The sequence below is a fragment of the Vespa crabro genome, chromosome 7, assembly GCF_910589235.1.
Source record: "Vespa crabro chromosome 7, iyVesCrab1.2, whole genome shotgun sequence".
NCBI lineage: Eukaryota > Metazoa > Arthropoda > Insecta > Hymenoptera > Vespidae > Vespa > Vespa crabro.
The window spans coordinates 6583078-6606445 of NC_060961.1; the positions used below are offsets into that span (position 1 = coordinate 6583078).

Genomic DNA, 23368 nt, shown 5'->3' on the forward strand with positions numbered 1-23368 from the left:
AATTAACAAAAAAAAAAAGGATAAGAAGTAGATCAAAAAGAAAGCACGTAATTGATTAAAGTAATGGATTCATATAATATATGAGATTCTAAGTGACTACGAAAGTCAATTGATCTTTTAACGAAACTTTTTAGAAAAAATCTCTTTTATATTTGTTATTATTTATTCATTTATTTTTTGTTTTTTTTATCTTATTTTTTATTTATTTCTTTATTATTTTTTTTTTCTCGTTTTCCTCAAAGTATTACGAAAAATCGTAAAATTTTCCTCAAATCGCAAAACTAAGTGTCCAACTAGAGGCCTAAAGGAAAGTCTTGATAAAAAAAAGGTAAATTGATTTTCAAAATAGCCCAGGAACTTTTAATCCACCCAGTGTATTAACGTGATACGTGGATATGCGTGTGAGTGTATATGTATGTGTGTGTGTTTAAAGATTTGGATTTGGCGAAGTGGATAAAGATTTTGATTTAATCAGACAACGTACTTTTGTTCACAGCAAGTAGGTAAAAACCTATTATTTGGTCAAGCGTACTTTTGTTCTTAGCAAGTAGATAAAAACTATAATTCGGTCAGGTGTACTTTTGTTCGCGTCAAGTAGATAAATACTACGATTTGGTAGGACTTGGCCTATCTATGTATGAATGTAAGTGGTTAAAAGGACCTTGACTATTCGGTTAAGCATATACACTCACGTATGTATGTGTGTATAATTTCATACGACAATATAGATAAGGAGAGAAATAATTTGCTAGGACGTGTAATTTATTCGACAAATAGATTAACGACTATGATTTAGTTAAATGTGTACATACGTATATTTATAAAAGATAGATAAGGAAGGACTATACGATTTAGTCATGTCAAATATATACATTTGTTTATGGAATGAAAGTAGGTAAAGACTATGAATAAGTTAAACAAGTTTATATCGTTAAATAAATAAGAACTTTGATTCGATCGGGCATATAGTTTATAGGATATATAAGTAAAAACTTTGATTTGGTTTCGGTTATATAATTTATATATATATATATATATATATATATATATATATATATATATGTATATATATGACAAATAAATAAAACCATTAATTAGATCTGAATAATAAAGTTTATATAAGAAATAAAATAAATATTTCGATTCGTTTAAATATAGTTTTAATATAACAGTATAATATAATGTTAATATACCAAGTAAATAATGACGAGAATTTATTGGACATTTTTTACAAAACATTAAAACAAATAATTAAAAAATTACAAATTTTTATTGGCTTTCAACTAGCCGCAGAAGGTCACGTTTCAACTAGCTGCAGAAGGTCACGTTTCAACGTTGTTGAACAAAAAGAAAATAAAAAGATAAGAAAAAAATATATATTTATACATATATATATAAAATTAGATTCCTACAATACTTCTAAATAAGTATTTTACAACGTCATTAGTAAAAAAGAAAAAACGTCTTTCCTTTAAACGTTATTTCAGGTAAAGTTAAAAAAGAAATAGAAAAAAAAAAGAAAAAGAGAGATAGAGAAAGAGAGAGAGTGTGTGAGAGATAAAGAGAGAGAGAGAGAGAGAAAGAGAGAAATAATAAGATGGAAAAGTGGGGAATAATATTATGCAGAAGAGACAGAGAGAGAGAGAGAGAGAGAGAGAGAGAGAGAGAGAGGGAGAGAGACAGATGTCAAGTCTTAAACAGATGTTTCGAGCTGTCGGCAACAGGTATCACCGTGTTAACCATTGTAACCACCAACCATGCTACGAAAGTAATCGAGATCACCCAAGAAAGCTTTCCGTAAAATTACATCTGGCTCATTCTCTCGGCCATGCACACAATCTCATTCTTTTCATCTCATTTCTCTCTCTCTCTCTCTCTCTCTCTCTCTCACTCACTCACTTGCTAACTCGTTCTATTTCTCTGTCTCTGTCTCTTTTTTATTCTTTTGGCTAAACGAAATTTTTCTAGAAGACGGTGGTACTCAGCAACGTAATTAAGAATTTTTCTCGCCTAAACTTAGATCTCTCTCTCTCTCTCTCTCTTTCTCTCTCTCTCTTTCTCTCTCTCTTTCTCTCTCTCTCTTTCTCTCTCTCTTTCTCTCTTTCTCTCTTTCTCTCTTATCTCCCTCTTTCTCTCTCTCTCTCTTTCTCGGACTTTTTTAATCGTCTTTGTGGTACTACTCTCTCATCCTATAGTCCACTTTAACATTCTCTCTATGCGGTCGTCCCTCTTTCTCTCTTTTTCTTTCTCTCTGGCTCTCTTTCTCTTTCTTTTTTTTGTATTTCATTTCTCTTTTTACCGAGATAAACCGCATAATCGAGAGTTTATTGGACACCGACTCACATAGATTTTTTTATTTCTCTTTGTCCGCGAGGAAAATTGCAATCAACGGGACGTTAAATTATAATGAAAAAGGGACGTTTATGTGTTTTTGCGTGTACGTGTGCGCGTGCTTATGTGTATCTATTGTCAATGTGTGTGCTTTAAAGAAGAAAAAAAAACGGATGGACGCTTCGTTTGTCATGGAAATGAACATTGAAATTCTACCTAAGTCTATGAATTTGTCTGATCATTTATTTTTTATTTATTTTGTTTTATTTTATTTTATTTTCTGTTTCTTTTCTTTTCTTTCTTTCTTTTTTGTTTTCTTTTGTTTTTCTTTTTCTACTTTGATCTCACATTATTATTATTATTATTATTATTATTATTATTATTATTATTATTATTATTATTATTATTATTATTATTATTATTATTATTATTATTATCTATTTTTATCGTATCGTATAGGTTTCTTGTTATTGCATATCACATTAAAGAACTGGAACACTTCGTTTGACGATGATCGATAACATTTTCGTCGTCGTCGTCGTTATGGAAAGTAATATAAACACTCGATATATAGATATTTATTTTTCAACTTAGCAATATGTAATATCGTCGTCACGAACGATGGATATGCTTCAAGAAATATTAATAACGGAATTAACTATTTTGTAATGTCATCCAATAATATGACTTCATATGCATTTTACAGTGAGAAAGTCGCGATGATATAAAATGTAATTCTCTTTTTTTTTCTTATTCAATTTTTTCTACTTCAAAGAATTTAATACCATAATATATTCGTTCATAAAGATTTATTTTTATTTATTATTTATATATATATGTGTGTGTGTGTGTGTGTGTATTCGTGCGATATTTATTTTATTATAAATTTATACTAAATAGAAAATTAGAAATTATCGATTGCTCTCGTAGTCACACGGTTTATTAATTTCATGGTGCAATTTCTTTTAAAAGGATAAAGCTTTTTTCTCTTTATTTTATTATTAAATATATAATTTTATTATTAAATATGTATACATATACACACATATATTATTATTATATTATTATTAATTATTAAAGTATAATGAATTTATTCAGGAAACATTGATATTTTATACAATCGTTTTTCTACAATGCATTATAATATATTGAACTGAATTGGCGAAGTTTATTTAATTGACCATAAATAAATAAAAAGACAGAGCCACATAGAACATACACGCATACATACACACACATATAAACACACACATATAAACACACACATATAAACACACACATATAAACACACACATACATAAACACAAAACGAAAACTCTAATTTTTTCATGATAAATGATCATTCAATGGTAATAAAAATTTACTCTGATAGAAAAAGTGATCCCTGAAGTATCCCAATTCATTCATCTTTCAATTCACCCTTCTGGCTTTATTATTTACATTCTCTCTTTCATATTTTCTCTCTCTCTCTCTCTCTCTCTCTCTCTCTCTTTCTCTCTCTCTCTTTCTCTCTATGTATTTCTCTTTCTTTCTTCCTGAATTTTCTCTTAACATCCTTACTGACACCTTCATGCCGAGGTAATTTCGTGATCCAGCTTAAGCTACTGTACTATCCAAGCTAAAGGTGAAGCGTCGGGTAAAATGGTCATTCTGGTCATTCCCTTTGTCGTTTAAGGTCGAGACGACCTTAACGAATAGACTCCGTGCGTGTAGAGAAAGAGAAAGAGAGAGTGAGAGAGAGAGAGAGAGAGAGAGAGAGAGAGAGAGACAGAGAGACGGGACAGACAAAGAGACAGACAGACACGCCCTCCTGTCTACCCCCTCTCACGATGGATTTACGTCTCCGGTCCTTTAACGCTTCGGGAAAGTGGAGGATAACTGTCATGGTTTGCCAGACGAAATCGATATTCAAATGAGTCGCTCTTCAAACGTTCACCTAACTTTCTCTCTCTCTCTCTCTCTCTCTCTCTTTCTCTTTCTCTTTCTCTTTCTCTTTTTTATCCATCTTTTCATTTATTTTCTTTATTTTTTGGTTTTTCTTTTTATTGAGTTGTTTCTTTTTTTTTCTTGTTTCATTTTTCTTCTTTTCATTTTTTGTTATCTTTTTTATTAAAATTGACATTAGTTCAGCATGTAAATAATAATATTTATTATGGCAATAATAATAATAATATAATGAGGATAAATGGAAGAGTTATAGGAGCGACAGTGATAATAATAGATAATTGTAATAAAAATAAAGAAAATATTGAGATAATAATAATAAAAAAAAAAAAAATATATAAAGATTATTTTTATTATTATTATTATTATTATTGTTAATATATTTGTTATTTTACTCTTTCTTCATTTTTTTCCTTTTTATTCGATAAATTTTCTTACAAACAATAATAATAATAATAATAATAATAATAATAATAATAATAATAATAATAATAATAATAATAATAATAATAATAATAATAATAATAATAATAATAATAATAATAATAATAATAATAATAATAATAATAATAATAATAATAATAATAATAATAATAATAATAATAATAATAATAATAATAATAATAATAATAATAATAATAATAATAATAATAATAATAATAATAATAATAATAATAATAATAATAATAATAATATCACGAATATTTCTGACGTATACAGAGATTTATGTTTTCAAGGAGAAACATTTTTTTATTTTTCTCTTTTATACAAACCAAACTCTATCTCCGACATTTTCTCATCCCTTTTCTAGATAAAATAAGATTGCATCGTAGTAGTCACATTGAGAAGATTTATGCAACCGGGACAAATGTAAAATTCGATTTACATTCGACTAAGCCAAGTATTCACGGGGCTGTTGCGCCGAAGGATTCTATGGGATATTGAACAGAAATAGAGAGAGAAAGCGAAAGACAGAGAAAGAGAGAGAGAGAGAGAAAGAGAGAGAGAGAGAGAAAGAGAGAGAGAGAAAGAGATAACTCTCTCCAATCCATTAACTCTCTCCCTCTCTCTTTTTGTCTCTCTGTATCTGTATCTCTCTCTCACTTTCTCTCTCTTCTTCTCTCTCTCTCTCTCTCTCCTTCTCTCTCTCTCCTTCTCTCTCTCTCACTCTCTCTCTCTCTTTCTCACTCACTCATTCTCTTACTCTTTGTTTGGATCGAGTAGGCGTACTGTTATTAGCAAGGAGCACAAATCCTGCAAGGTAGAGAGATAGAGAGAAAGAGAGAGAGAGAGAGAGGTACTCTAAATCGATTTTACCTAACGTACATATATATATATAGATATTTACGTTCGAACGTAATACAACAACAACAACAATAATGATACTAATCAATTGTTCGGACGAAACTATTAATGATCAGTAGATTGAAATAATTAATTTTTAATGTACGTATAGATTGCAAATAAAATATTTAACGATAAATGCTGTCTGATTTCGTATGAAAATTTTGTTAATATTTTTTTATAAAACGATTTCTCCTTTTCCTTTTGTTCTTTTTTTTTGTTCTTTTACTTTTGTTTACAAAAAAATTATTTAACGTCAAAACTTATACTTAGTACGTAGTAGTATAATTTTATAATATTTATAGTATTTAATATAGTATAAAAGATTATAATGTTATTGTATATTTTCCTTTTTATGAATTATTAATACTTCTAAATAATAGTACTATTATTGTTATTTATTATTATTATATTTATAGGATAGTATAATTATTTCTTTTTTACATATACAAACATAATCTCTCTCTCTCTCTCTCTCTCTCTCTCTCTCTCTCTCTCTCTCTCTCTCCCTTTCTTTTTCTCTTTCTCTTTCTCTTCCCTCTCTTCCTATTATATTAATATTATTAAATAATACATATTTAATAATTACACTAACTATTATTACTATATATAGTATAATAACAGAATTTTTTTTTAACGACAATGTACATTTTTACATATTTTCAAGGACAATTCGTTTAAGTGACGTAGAATAAAAAAGAAATAATATAGAAATCGGGAAAAAATGTGACGTAAATATCAAACGATTCTTTTCTTTCAATTTTATCTTTTTTTTCTTTTTTTTTTTTTATAATTTCAATTACTATGTCAGCCATCTATATACATAGATTTTTAGGTTTTCTCCAAAAAAAAAAAAAATACCAGGTTGCGTGACATGAGAAAAAGAAAGGACAGAAAAAAAAGTACAAAAAATCTAACGCAAATTTTGATCCATGTAAAGATAAAAATTAAAAAATTCTTTGTTCTTCTTCCTTTTTTTATTATTATAATAATTCTTTTTCTTTTTTTATCAAGTTCATTAAAAACGTCATAGAGAACCATATGAATGTATTCATGCATGCATATACGTCATCGAATCTAAGAAAAGAAAAGTAAAAGAAGGAAAGAAAGTAATAAAAGGAAATAAAAAGAAAAGAAAGAAAATAAATTAACCGTAAATTGCATGGAAAAGGGGCAATAAAAAAAAGAAAAAGAAAAAGAAAAAGAAAAAAGAAATAAAGGTTCCCGACGAAACGAGAGGATATATCGTTCATTAACTTGTGTTACAGCACGCGGTTTTGGCATGAGAGTTGTGGGCGGGAAAACAGGAGCTGACGGTCGTACTTTCGCATATATCGTTTGGACCGTTCCCGGTGGTCCAGCTGACACAGCCGGACTCCAGCAGGGCGATAAGGTATCTATCTTTTATATCTATGTACATATGTACATTTACCTATCTTTTCTCGCACCGAAATTTATATGGCTATGTATGTAATCTAGTATGTATATAACCTATGTAATACGTAGCTACGCGTTTATATGTTGTGTATATATAGGTGAAACTCCCATCGAATCTCATAACAAATTTTTTATTAGAACATTTATCTATTCTTTAACATTTTTTCTCTATTTTGTACTTTTTCTTTTCTTTTTTTTCCTTTTTATTTAATATCAATCGATAAATCGAAATAACAATGACAATCTTTTTCGTAAGATTTACAAAGGGGAGATGATGGGTCAAAAGTTTATAAATAAATTTCAATGATCAATTAATACTTCTCGATAATTTTTTTTCTATGTTTACAGTTAGACTCGTAATTTTACAATCTACGTTCGCAGTTTGATGGGTCTGAAAGGAAAATATTGTTATTACTAAAGGAGTCTTAATAAAAAAAAAAAAAGAGTAATTAATTTTTAATATACATCTAAGAACTTTTAATCCCAATCACCCGGTATATTCATAAATAAATCTATGTATTTCATTTTTTTGTCTGTTATTATTAAAAAAAAATATATATGTATTTATAATTTGTCTTGAGACAGAATAAATGAAAAATAGTTGTCAAATCAGTTTTGTGAATCTGATCGATTATTGATTCCTCTTTTCAATCAATCTTTTTAAAAATATTGATTGTACAGTACAAAATTATTATTATTATTATTATTATTATTATTATTATTATTATTATTATTATTATTATTATTATTATTGTTATTATTATTATTATTATTATTATTATTATTATTATTATTATTATTATTATTATTATTATTATTATTACTATTATTACTATTATTATTATTATTATTATTATTATTTGGATATAAATAAATTTTTACAGGTATTGGAATGGTCAGGTGTTTCCTTGATCGATAAAAGTTTCGAAGAAGTGGCACAGATCATTGAACGTACCGATGATATCGCCGAACTCGTCATCGAACATGCAACAGACATGTAAGTATTTATAATAATTAAACATTTTTGATGTATATATGTATTTATGTAAGACAAAAGAGACAGAAATCTTGTTTGAACAAAAACAAAAAACGCGTCAATATTATTTCCGATATGATCACAGTGTAGGTGATTTATTGGACGATCCTGGAATGATATCGTCATCCGGAAAATCATCCAACATGGGTCTTCTAATGGGTAAGTAAAAAGAAATAATAAAAAAGAAATTCAAAGAATTAGAAAATTAGAAATCATTGATTTGAAATCATTGATTTGAAATCATTGACAAAATTTAAAATCAAAGATTAGAAATAAATTGACTAAGTAAATGAATAAAAAAGAAAAAATCGAAGAATAGTTAACTGCAACTCATGTAAAAAAGATAAACAAATCAATAAATTACAATTTTGCGAAGCAACAAAAGTAATAAAAACAAAAAAAAGGAACCAGCATTCGTAAACGGAGAAACGATTAGAAAAGAAAAAAATATTAATGTAGAAAAAATTTTGTTCCTTTTATCTGCGTGAAAACAAATTTTTATTATTATTTAATTATTCGTAAAAAAAAAAAAGAAAGAAATAAAAAATAAATTTACAAATCATAATTCTCGAAGCAATAAAATAATATCCATGATCAAAAGAAAACACATATATATATATATATTTAATAAATAATTATTCATGATGGAGATTTTTTTTTGTTTCTTTTTTCCAAGATAGAATTCCTTCTGACCTTTGTTTTTTTATATATATATATATATATATATACATAACAAAATGTTGCAATATTTTTCAGAAACCGAAACGGACAAAACACCGTCCTCACCAACGCGCAGGAAATTGCCAAAAACGCCGGTATAACGAGTTATTAAATTAACATCTACACGTGACCGTCTCTCTCTCTCTCTCTCTCTTTTTCTCTTTCTCTAACTCCTACACAATGTACACTCATACGTTAACAATGACAGTAACAATACCAATAATAACAATAACAACAACAATAACAAAAATTTACAATTATCAATAACAATTAATTATAATAATAATAATAATAAAAATACATGAACTCGTTCCGTGAACTCCACAATAAATACAACAAATAATAAATATATATATATATATATATATATATATATATATATATATATATATATATATGTATATATATATATGTATATATATATATATATATATATATATACATATTTGTAAAAGTATATACATATATTATTAATAATTGAATCAACAACAAGAAAAGTAATCAAACGAAAAAAATAAAAATCGAAAAAGGAAAAAAAATAAGTGCAAAAAAAATTATGAAATCTAAAAAAAAAAGAAAGAAAAAAAGAAAGAACGCAAGAAAGAAAAAGGGGGAAAAAGTATAAACGGATATATAAAAATAAACAAACAAATAACAAATGATTAAAAAATGAAAAATAAAAAGTAAAACCAAAAAAAAAAAAGAAAAAAGGGTAAAATAAAAACTGCGGCGCAAACAAAGATGAAGACATTTACAATTCGATATATTTCATCGATATTATTTCTACGTATATGTTCTATATATATAATACACACTCGCACACAAACGTATTTACATAGACATATATAAAAACAGATTGTATAAATACATATGCAAAAATAATTTGCATATACAAACATCGGCAAAACATTGTATAACGCACGCGCGCGCGTGCGTGCGTGCGATAAACGTTCACACATATTATAAACATACATACATAATATATATATACATATTACATACACATATTCTTAACGTTATAAGATTAGAATAACGATGCGTCGTGCATGTGTGCCGGAGAAATATATCTTTATATGTTTTATATATATATATATATATATATATATATATATATATATATGTATACATATATATATTTTATAATATATTATATATATATTATAATTATTATATATTATATGTATATATATATATATTATATAATATTATTATATGTGCTCTCTCGATCAAACCGGCGAAACGTGCATTGTCTTCTCCCAATTATTGTCTTGTATTATGTATATACTATACATACATATGTATATGTGTATTTTTTTTCCTTTTTTTTGTTTTTAATCTTGCCTTGTGTCTTATATTTTTAATTTATTTATCGTTTATATTTATTTATTTATTTATTCATTTGTTTAGTCATTCATCGTTGAGGCGAAAACTTCGTATTAATGTCGTCTTTAACGGGAACACGTGTCCTAACGATCGATGTTCTGGAAAATTCAGCACAAAATGTCTGTCTCGATGGAACTGACCTCGTTTGCGAGGTCTACTTCAACGAAGATGACGCTCTTATACGAATAATATTTTCACGTAGATACATGTACATAGACACATATACATACGTGTATAAGTGTAAGTATGTGTAGTGAAGATGTGTGTACCATTTTAATGAATATCAAAATAAAGATAGGATTATTGAAATTATCAATTGAAAAAATACAGTTCGTGATTTAATCTTAATATTTGTTTAATAGAAATTAAAAAAAAAATACAATTGAGAAAATTTCAATAATTTTTAATAAAGTTCGATGTTAAAAAATTATTATTATTATTATTATTATTATTATTATTATTATTATCTTTATCATTATAGTGAATGTATTATTCCTTTTAAATAATTTTTATTCTTAATATTGAACATTTCAATTACGTTAAAATTGTACACACCGTATACGTATAATAGGACAAGGAAAATTTCTTTCCTTTAATTTTTCTTTTTTTTATTTGTTTCTCTTTTTTAAGTATTTTTTTGTTTTTTTTTTTTTTGTTCTTTTAGTATATAATTTATGTACGAACGTCGTGACAAATCATTATTTAAATACAATACTTCTATAACGACGACAATCCAGAAAATTATTATCAGCAGAAAAATTTCAGTCATGATAAGAAACAATTCACATACGTATCTATATTGACTGCATGTTACAGTTTCGAATAGAATTTCTTAGATAAAAAAAAAAAGAAAAAAGAAAACATAACAGATTTATAAAAATTTTTGAGAAAAAGTCCTGTATGAATTTGTCTCATATAGGGGAATGTGTTTTTCGACAAAAGAAAAGAAAAAAAAGGGAAAGAGAAGAAGAAAAAAGAAGTAATATTTCTTAGATTTAAAAAAAAAAAACAAAAAAAAAGAAAAAAAAAAAACAAGAAAAAAAATTAAGGTTTATGAAAAGTTTCACGAAAAAGGGTCTATATGAATGTGTCATATATGGAAATGTGTTTTCTTCTTCTTTTTTCTAAAAAAAAAAAAGAAAGAAAGGAAGAAAAAAAAAGGAAAAAGAAGAAAGCAAAAAGATCCCTAAGAAATTCTTCACTTGATCCGTTTCTAGCTGGAGGAAAAGACAGAAGCTTTCGTACAATCAACCGTAGAGATGAGTCGTGCGTTGTCTCTCTCTCTCTCTCTCTCTCTCTCTCTCTCTCTCTCTCTCTCTCTCTTTCTCTTTCTTACGCACACATATACGCATACACATAAACATATTCTCTCTCTATCTCTTCGTATATCTTTCACTCTTTCTCTTTTTGTCTTATGTCTTGAAACACCCTCGAATAACTTCAATATTTTTACCCAACACGATAGCGAAGAAAGTGAGTAGAAGAGACCCGCACGACGAGTTTAGAATAAACAGTTTTTAGCTTCGAGTGTGTAAGAATGTGTGTTAAATCTATAAGAAAAAAAAAGGAGAATAAGAAAAAAGAAATATAAAGAAATACGTATATAAAAAAAAAATAGTCTATATAATAACTTTATATATACGTATATACATATATATATGTATATATATATATATACATATATATATATGTATGTATATATATATATATAGATATATGTATGTATATATATATGTATATATATGTATATATATATATATATATATATAGTATAATAATGCATATATAATATGATGAAAAGTATAAAATTTGTTTTTTATTATTTCCTTTTATATACATACATACATACATATATATATGTGTATATATAATATATATATGTATATAAGTATATTTATTTATTTATTTATTTATTTATTTATTAAATATTCATTATTATTATTGTTATTATTATTATTATTATTATTATTATTATTATTATTATTATTATTATTATTACTGTTATTATCATTAATATTTTTCTTCAATTATTATTTATAAATTTATATATAAATATAATAGTACAATATATAATATATAGTATCGCGTGATACATATAAATTATTTATTGATTTATTCTTTTTTTTTTATTTTTTATTTTTCGAATCGTTGGAAAGAGAAAAAGAGAAAGAGGGAAAGAAAATCTGGTAATAAAAAATAATAGAAAAAATAGAAAAAGAATAAAGAAAAGTTTTTAATTCACTTTGAATCATAAAGCTTCGCTATGTGTCTATGTGTGTTTATTATTAACGACAAAGAATTTATTGCACGTTGCTCCGATGCAAAAGATAATAAAATAACGCGCGTGTATGAACGAAAGAAAAAATGAGAACAATTAGAAAATAAAAGAGGAAAAGAAAAAAATCAAAAACATTATTTCATAAATAAACAATATAATCCGAACGATCCGTGTTGCATTTTACTACCAGGTTTACTTTTGATACAATTTAAAAAGTTACTTACTTAGATTAAATATGATGAAAAAAGAAAGAAAAACAACAAAAAAAAATATGGAAGAAAAATTACTACGGAAAAAGGAAAATATCATTTTGTGAATATTTCTATGATCGTAAGTCTCTGTATTATAGAAAAAGTGGATTAGAACATAAAAAAAATATTCCTAGTTGCGCAATTTAAAATCAAATTGAGTATTACGAATTTTTCACTATATATGGAGAAATTTATTCGATTAACAAATGACAAGTATATCTATACTTAAAAAATAATATTATAATATCTATTTTTATTGCATTTTTATAAAAATATACAAGATTAGATTTTTACTAATATTTTTTTGTTTCTTTATATATATATATATATATATATATATGTTGTTTCAATGAATAATCTAATAATTTAATTTTTCAAATACTATCTAAACACTTTTATTAAATTTAATAACAAATAAAGCGTCTCTTCATATCAATTAAGAAAAAAAAAAAAATAAATTTCATTGTGCTTATTCAGAGTACCATATATGTACTCGATATTTCAAATAATCGAGATAAATTTATTAATAAATTTAAAATGAACTCTCCTACATTTTTCTCTTTTTTTCCTTTTTTTTTTTTCTTTTTAACAATCCGATATTTTCCAAACAATTTTCACAGTAGAGAGATTTTTATCGAATATCTTCATAACACGACACTCTGTACTACTTTCGCTCAGGAAAATCTAAAAAAAATTTCACGAAGTAGAAAAGATAAAATAAAAAAAAAAATAATAAAAAATAAAAAAAGAAAAAGAAAAATAATAAAAAAAAATGGGAACTATAATATTGATTAAAAATGTTATCCAAAAAAAAAGAGAAAAAATATAATATATACGAACGAAACGAATGATAATAAAAACGTATAAAAAAGGAAAAACGTTTGATAACAATCAACAAACTTTCTTTTACACTTGGGCGTCGTGCAAATTTTCTAATTCCACATATTTTGCTCTTGTATATAATAATGATGATGATAACGATGATGATAATGAGAATGATAATGATAATGATAATGATAATTATAATTATAATGATAGTAATAATAATAACAACAACAGTCTTGTGCGATAATTTCTATATATGAAAAAAATATTGTCATAAATTTTTGTTTACCACTTTTAGAACCACTAAATTTATTTGCAAATAAAAAAAAATGAATAGAATAAAATCGATCGTTTCTAATTATAATAATGATCGTAATTGTGATACAAAATTTATTTTTGTTTCCATTTATTTATTTATTTATTTATTATTATTATTATCATAAAATTCAAGTAATAAAAAAGTAAAAACAATCTGAATATATTAAAAGTTAAATTATGAACAAAATTATGAATAAAAAATTATGAAAAAATAGAAAATTATGAACAAAAAATATACCAATTATAAGTTGAAATGTATGATTAAAAAAAGAAAAAATAGTTATCGGTAATTCTAATGTAAGTTTTCCAAATATTTTTGTTTATTATTATTATGATTATGATTATGATTATTATTATGATTATTATTATGATTATTATTATGATTATTATTATTATTATTATTATTATTATTATTATTATTATTATTATTATTATTATTATTATTATTATTATTATGTCTATCTGTTTGTCTGTCTGTCTGTCTGCCTGTCTGTGTGTCTGTCTGTTCATGTGTTTATGGAATTAATGAGAAGAAAAAAAACCTTAAGAAAATCGTTAATTGTTCTGTGACTATAATATATATATATATATATATATATATATATATATATATATATAAATGGTACAATCATTATTATAGTATATACATATATATATAGTATATACTATATATATGTATATACACATATTTACCTACGAATTTCTACCTTAATTTTCGATGTTGCAAAAAAAAAATAATTATAAACAGAACACCTAATGCAGATGAGTACATAACGTAATTAAAATATATCTACTTATCAGTGTATGTGTGTGTGTGTGCGTGTGCGTGTGTATGTTTGTTTGTGTGTGTCTATCTCTCTCTGTTAGATTTGCGTGTGACAATGTATAGACAATGCAAAAGATTAATTAATTAATTGATTAATTAATTGATTGATTATGATCGATAAGAAATCGTGTTTTAGACTCGAACACGAGGTAATATTAAAATGAATGTCTTGTTTAGATATATAGATATACATTCTATGACTATGTAAATTATTATTTTGTAGATCTAACAAAGGAAAAAAAAATATATATATAACAAAAATAGATAATAGTACTTCATTTTCCGTTTTATTTGCGAAGAAAATATTTTTTTCATTTTAATGTTACTTCTTTAAATAAAATTAATGCGACATTATTTATCATAATTTATATCGATCGATAAAACGGAACATAAACAATGTCTACACAAATTTGCATATGTTGCAAATATAATAATAATAATAATAATAATAATAATAATAGTAATAATAATAATAATCAAATAATGATAATGATATATAAGAAGAAAACACAAAAATATTAATGTTAAAAAAGCAGCTGTTTTTGTTTGTTTTTTGTTTGTTGTTACATATATATATATATATATATATATATATATATATATATATATGTATTTATATATATATTTCCTTTTCTTCCATCTTCCGACACATGATCACAACAAAAATTTTTTCAACGAGGAAATTAATTTATCTTATTAATAGAATAATTATTATTGGTCGGATCTTGTTTAGAAATTAGAGGATAATTTCCTCGTTGATATAAGAAAATCTTTGATAGGCGATCGATCAAACGCACGAGGACACTACACTTGTATATTTTCTGTTTTTCTTTTTTCTTTTTTTTTTTTTTTTTTTTTGATACAATACCTTTTCGTGTGAAAGAGAGAGAGAAAGAGAGAGAGAACGAATGTCACGCTTTTCACGTTTTTTTTCTCTTCGAAAAAGAGAAATAAAGAGAGAAATATATATATATACATATATATCTATATACAAAAATAACAATAACAAAAGGACGACGAAGAAGGAGGAGAAGGAGCAATCGAAACAAAAACAAAAAAAGAAAAAAAATCAGACCAAAATTTACCGACAGAGCGGACGAGAAAAAAGTGCAAAAGAAAAAAACGAAAAAAAAAGAGATAAACAATTAATAATATAAAGAGGAAGAACAAAGAAAGAAAAAAGGAAAGAAAAAAGGAAAGAAAAAAGAAAAGAAGAAAAAAAGAAATCAAATGAGAAACAAAAATTAATTAATTAAATAAATACATGGAGAATTTTCAATTGAGCGTTGCGAGTTGGTAATAAATTTATGTCTTAATATTTCTGAATTGACACAAATCGACCATCACACGTATTGCAATTACTTCTCGTTCTTTTTTCATTTTTTTTTTTTATTATTATTATTATTATTATTATTATTATTGTTATTATTCTATGAATTTGAAAATTACACGATTCTTGAGAACTTTTATTATTTATAATAACTAAATAAATCGAATCAACGATCTTCTGTCAAATTTCTCGTATTTGAGTTTTTCACTCGCAACTTCTTCGTCGGTTCGACGTACTCGAACTCGGTTTATTACGAAAAAAATAAAAGAATAGAAAAAAAACAAAAAACAAAAATAACGTTCTACTTAAATTGTTCAATAAACGAAGAAAATTTGAAGAAAAGAAAAAAATAATTGAAGACGAAATAACGTCAAATGATATCGTATTGAAAAATATAATAGAAAAGGAAAGAAAATATAAAAGATAAAATAATATTATATATGAGAAAACATAGTCAAATATGGTGTCGCAAATAATATATATATATATAATATATATATATATATATATATATATATATATATATATGTATATATATATATATATGTATATATATATATATACATATATATATATATATAATAAATAAACTAAATAAACCTTCGAAATTTAACCGAGCTCGGGTGAGATTCGTTATTAAAAAAAACGAAAAGAAAAAGGAAGAGACAAATAAAGGATACCGTGGCATTCGATCTTTCTTAACGCAAAAAAAAAAGAATGAAAATGGAGAAACAAATAGAAAAAAAAAGAAATTTCCCTGCCACATAATGATATAATATATATACATGTATATACGTGTGTGTGTCTCTCTTCGTTCAATTCTTTCTCGACCCGAATGCATTATTTCCGTCCCTTCATGCCAATTCAACGACCCCTCCGTTCAATCCCATAACCGATCTACTCCCTACCTGGTCCCTATTCAAAAACCATCTCTTTTCGTTTTCGATATTTTCCAAAAGCCGCCAAAGAAATAGTTAGAATCTGTGACCTGTGATTTTATTTTTTCTTTTTGGTTTTTTTTTTTTACACAAATCAAAACTTTCGAAACTATCTTCCATTCTCATTTTCATCTTTTGTATTTGTCACGCGTTTTTATCAGGATGTGCCTCGTCAATGCATTAACCCTATAATGTGTTCCATTTGAAAATGGTAAATACGTGTGTTTACGTATATTATTAGATGTTTTCATTCCTTTTCTCGTCTAGTTTATGTATTTTCCCCTCCCCTCTCCCACCGATATATATGTATATAAAAATGTTTTCATATCATATACATATTTGTATATATATATATATATATATATATATATATATATATATATACGCGTATTAACAGGGTGTCTCAATCAACTCTTGATTATTTCAATGAGAAATAAATACTAATTATAATTATTTTTTCTTTTCTTCTTTTTATTTCTCTACTCGTTATTTCTGTTTCTTTTCTTTTCTTCTTTTATTTCGAGGGATGACGGTAAAAAAAAAAAGAAAATAAAAAATAGAAAAAGAACAAAAAGAAGATCGTATAAATATAGCAATACCAATATTGCGTGTACAATAATTTTTAATTATTAAATGAAAAGGAATTATGATCGAATTTGAATAAGATCGAGTTAAATTGAAAACGCCCTGTATAATCGGCTTACTTAATACTTATCCCTCATCACCTAACCACACTCCCTGCCCTCCCCAAGCCCCTACTTGAAAACCGTCATGTGTTATCCATGTGTAAAGAAAAAAAAAAAGAAAAAAAGAAAAAAAGAGAGAAAAGAAAAAAAAACGAAGCACGCACTAAGTTAAAGAGACATTAAGAGATATAGACCCGCTGACGAAAAAGAGCTAAGAAAATTGAAAATGTAAGTTTGTAAATGTTGAACCAGTTTAGTATACTTGGTCGTCCTCCACGCTATAATCTCTCCCAAACTGGCACGATACTAGTTGTATATTTTTTAGAGAATCTTTTCCCTTTCTGTCTTTCTTTCATTTTATATATACCCCTCTACGTCCAAATCCCTTGACCACTACTCTTAACCTCCCCCACCCCCACGATCCCAAACCAACCCTGTCGAGTTAACCCCTGAGTTTACAATCACACGCACACACGCGCACATACATACACGCATACACACGTACTATATACATATACAGTTATGTGTTGTACGTATATATTTATTGTACATATATACTCAAGCAGAAAACAACAAACATCTTCGTTCTGTCGTAATATGTATGTATGTACGTCCGCCATTTTGTAATTTTAGTGATGGCCGATTTGTAGCGTTTCACCTGATATTCGTTTTCTCTCTCTTTCTCTTTCTCTTTCTTTTTTTCTTCTTCTTCTTCTTCTTCTTCCTTTTCTTCTTTCTTATATTTATTCTTCTAATTCTTCTATGCCTGTCTATACTTTGTTCCTATTTTTTTTTCTTTTTCTTTTTTCTTTTTTTCCTTCAATACTTTTCTTTTCTTAAATTTTGTATTTAATTTCTTTTCGATCCTTCTTTTTTTTTTGCGAACACAAACGAGTTCAACACGAGATTAGACCAAACGTCCGGATTATTTTTTTATCGACTTGAATGAATAATTAAATTAATTACTTGATTGATTGATTAAATGACAAGGGATTAATTGATATTATAATTGTAATTAATTAATATTTTATAAAAATTTTACAATTTTTCATTATAATAATTATTATTTTTCATGTGCAAGAATTAATGTTACAATGAAAGTTGCGCTTCAATGAATATTATAATATAATAATGTTTATTATAATGTATCATATAATAATTAAAATATTATAATGAAAAATTAATAATAAAAGAAAAAAAATGAAAGAAAAATTTGAAGGACGTTCGGTCATTAACACTCTTTCCTGGTACACGTTTATTCTTTAATTAAGCACGACATTTTTTTGCGGTTAAAAGATACATAAATTCTAGAATGACATTACCAGGAAGAAGTGTGTAAAATCATAGAGAAAGAAAAAAAAAATGAAAATAAAATTGAAGAAAAAGAAAAACAAATGTAGCACCCATAAGCTTGCGCGGCTCTTCTTCGGCTTTAAAGAAGCGCACAGTGTCGATATATTCTCTATCATAAATCGATGTTCACTTTTAATGGTGTCGTAAGACGTGTGATAATATATTTATTAAGGAATTTGTCCCCATAGCTTTAAACGACATAGAAATAAAGTTAACGACATAACGTATTGACATATAGGCGTGTACAGGACACCTAGTACACGCTTCGTAAATCATGTTTTATATCGGAACTAAAAAATATTTACTAGCCAACTGTAGTTGTGTTATTGGCGCAAAATGAAAAAAAGAAAAGAGAAAAAAAATCAAACCAAAATAGAAAACTAAAAAAACTCATTTTTTAATTAACATCACGAACTTTCAGTATCTGCAGAAACAAAACCCCGTGTATTTCGTTTACTATTCCCTAAAAAAAAAAAAGGAAACACAAATTATTAAAAACGAAAAACAAATTGACAAATCGAAAATTAATCAAAAAAATATATATATATACAACAAGTGAAGATAATGCGTTTTTTTAAGTAAACTCGCGAACAATCCAAAATTTATGAAGAAAAAATAAAACATAAGCATCTTGTTTCCTATCCGTAGGAGATATGAATTACTAGAAAAAAATATATATATATAAAAAATAAATCCGACAAAAAAAAATTCGAAGGAAAATGATGAACTTGAAAAACGCATTTTTTTCGATGTCCCGTGGACGAGCAAAATTTGTATTGAAAAACAAAAATAAAAAAAAAAAGAAAAAATACAAACGAGCATCTTGTTTTTCTTTATCTCGAAGAAAGGCAAAATCATAGAATGAAAAAAAGAAAAAAAAAGGTAATAAAAAGAAGAAAAATTCCTAGAACATTTTTTGTTCCGCTTAAACTTAATTTAAAAACTTCGTATTTGCATGGACTCTATCTGAAGAACCGGATGCTCGTTTTCAGGATTGAATAACAGAAAAGAAGAAAAAAGAAAAAGAAAAAGAAAAAGAAAAGTAATATAACTCTGCGCGCTCATAATTGACATAAAAGAAAAAAAAATTAAGAAAATAAATAAAGAAAAAAAGAAACAATAAATAATTAAATAAAGAAAGAAAGAAGGAAAGACAGAAAAAATGAAGGACGAAAAGAAGGAAAGGAAAAAAGAAAGAAAGGAAGGAAGAAAGAAAAAGAAAAATGAACAATGGCCGACGCTATATAAGGCCGAGGAAGTGTCGCCTGTGTCATCTGATATGCATATATATTTACTTACCTCTCGCTTGCGTAGTTTTTCCAAGTGTCTAACACAAACAAACAAAAAAATAAATTAAACAAACAAACAAACAAATGACTTTCAAACCAAAACAATACAACCACAAAAAAAAAAACTAACAAGCAAACAAAAATAAAACAAAAAAGAATATAATTCAATAGTGTCGTCCGGTACAGTCTGGGAAAACGGAACGCGAAAAAAAAAATATTAATAATAATAATAATAATAATAACAAAATTAAAAATGAAAATAAAAATAAGGAATGAAAACAAGAAACGAAGGATAGACGATTTATGTTTTTCGCTAAGAAACTAAAAAAGAAATACGGGGAAGAGAGAGAGAATGAGAGAGAGAGAGAGAGAGAGAGAAAGAAAGGGAGAGAAGAAGAAAGACGACGTAATAAAAAATATGGCTGCTCTGCTTTTGTGATCGCGCGACGAAGAAATGAACCTCGAAGACCATCGAGATTTATGATGAAACTAAGAAGTTTGGGAAGAGTCGAAGAGGATTAAGCGAAGAAGATATAAATCGTCCATCATTAACGTTATCGTTGAACGAAAGTCTGAATGAAAAATAGAAAAAGAAAAAGAAAAAATAATCGTTGAAAAAAAAAGAGAACGTTTTTCTTGACTGTATATTCACAATTGTACTCTATCACAGACAATTTCCCTCACCACTCCAACAGCATCATTCGATCTTCCATTTAAAAAATCACCATATAACTTAATTAGTCGCCACGCTGATGAATCCTGTAATTAGAATTCAAACAACACACGTAGAGAAGTCCCAGTAGAATAGAGGAAAAAAAAATCAACCAAAATAAAAATTGAAATTACCTCCATTCTTATCTCCTCAAATCTCATTATTATCTGCTTTTGCATGAGCGAATGATTCAGAGTCCTATATTTATTTCCCTTTTCTTCTTCTTTTCTATCTTTTTTCTTCCATAACAATAGATATACTAGAGACAATTAGTTATTTATAGTTTTAGATAATAGATTAACAAGAAACAAGACAATGGAAAGTGACATTCACTTATTGTTTTAGCTGGTTTGTCTCGAAGAAGAAAGAAAAAAGAAAAAGAAGAAAGAAAAAGAAAGAAGAAACATAAAAAGAAAGCTTAGAAAAAATGATGACCGTTTGTAATTCGCATAACTATATTAAAAGTGATAAACAAAAAGTATTAAAAATTAATAATATCTTACAATTAATAACTTATAATTGATATCTTATAATAATATCCTTATAATAATACTCTTGGTCGAAAAAGGTCATCTTAAATTTTTCTTACTTCTTTTCTTTTTCTTTTCCTTTTCTTTATCTTTCTTTTTTCTTCTTTTTGTTCACTTCTTAATCGAAAAAAAATCCTATCATCGAATTTTTAATAGAGAGAAAAAAAAAAGAAAAGAAAAAAAAGAAGAAAAAGAAGAATGAAAGAAAAAAGAAATCACGTCCTCTCTCATATTTGCTGATTGAAAATATTTTTAGGAACAAATCGCAAAAGAGAGACAAGTGACCGGCCGTGTCCAGATACAAGTGTCCTATGAAAACGAACGCAAAGAGCTGATCGTCTCAGTATTCACGGCTGATGAATTATGTGCCAGAGAAGATACTGGTTACGGAACATTACCCGAAGCTTATGCCAAGTTGATCCTAGTCCCAGCTTGGTACGTTCAACATACGCTACGGTACGATTTATCATTCCAAATGACAAAACCGTAATACGTTTTGTTAAATATATACATATATTTAGAACAAGAGAAAAAAGATAGATAGATAGATAAAGAGAGAGAGAGAGAGAGAGAGAAATAGAGAGAGGAACAGTACGAAAATTTAATTAAACCGTATTCATTTTCTATATTGATCTATTTAGCGGAGATCAAGCCACGTTGAAAACTGTGGTAGCTGAGCCAACTCAAAATCCAATATGGAATTCAACCTTATTGTTTCCTGGCGTTGACGGTGAAAGTTTGATGGATAGAGCAATTGAAGTATCTCTTTGGGATTATTCTCCCGAAGGTGATAATGTCTTTCTCGGTGAATGTACGGTTGATTTACAAAAGGCATTGGAAAATGATCGTGCCGTTTGGTAAGTGCAAATTGATCTTTTATTTATGTTTTTCTTTTTCTTTTTACTTTTTTTCTATTTCTTCTTATTTTTTTTCACTACTCAAACACAAATACATTAACTTGATTATCGATATCATGTTAATATATATATATATACATATATATATATATATATATATATTATATATATTAATTTATAAAAGCATATATCTTTTTAATAAAGTATTTTTGGACGTAAGTTTATATAAACTTTTTTCATCTGTTTGACCTCACTAATATGTAGTATAAATTTGATCCCATATTTTTTGAACACCCTATATATATATAATATTAATAATAATAATAATAATAATAATAATAATTTTGATTGATTTAGGTATCGATTGGAGGATCCACGAGGTCTTCGTTTAGGCAAATCGCCATATTGTTCACCACGCGGTTCATTATCGATGGAAGTCGCACAAAGATTCTTGAGAAAGAACGAACTACGTGAGAGAAGTTACAGTGACGATACACAGAGCGACAGCGGAAGTCCCGAACTTTGTTTCTTACATCCCGATCATGCTTGGCACGTAAATTCAAGACGTGGTTCCAGCCAGTCGGAACAACTCGAAGTCGAACCTTATGAACTTAATAGGGATTACAGTAGATCTTTGCCTGGAAGTCGTCGAAGTAGTTTCCAAAGTCAATGTGGAACTGATAGCAAACGTAAGTTTATCAAAAATCACTTCTGGCGATTTCTAATCATTTTATTCTTGACTATTATTGCTCATAGAAAATATTGATTAGCCAAATCGATGAACTCCTATTATTAATCCTCTCTATTTAACTCCTTAAATTATTAATTACCTGATCCATAGATTAGACTGGTTAAATCATTAACCTGATAAATATCATTGATTAAGATGATCCATAGGGAAAACTCGATTATATTCTTGATTATAAATTGATCCATAAACTTGTGAAATTATTAATTGACTCCATGGATTATTCAACTAT

At 26.4% G+C, this 23368-nt stretch overlaps 1 protein-coding gene across 13 annotated transcripts in view; it reads left to right on the top strand.

Moving 5' to 3' along the window:
- Positions 1-23368, top strand: part of LOC124425827 (regulating synaptic membrane exocytosis protein 1) — a 156039-nt gene that overhangs the window by 118585 nt on the left and 14086 nt on the right. For 12 of the 13 annotated variants that reach the window (XM_046966780.1, XM_046966788.1, XM_046966785.1 and 9 more), the window contains 7 exons: positions 6888-7012; positions 7941-8053; positions 8178-8251; positions 8849-8907; positions 21788-21987; positions 22173-22388; positions 22746-23077. In XM_046966780.1, the coding sequence (XP_046822736.1) occupies positions 6888-7012; positions 7941-8053; positions 8178-8251; positions 8849-8907; positions 21788-21987; positions 22173-22388; positions 22746-23077 (1119 nt within the window). The remainder of the gene's footprint in view (positions 1-6887; positions 7013-7940; positions 8054-8177; positions 8252-8848; positions 8908-21787; positions 21988-22172; positions 22389-22745; positions 23078-23368) is intronic. The other variant, XM_046966789.1, reaches the window with a different exon arrangement.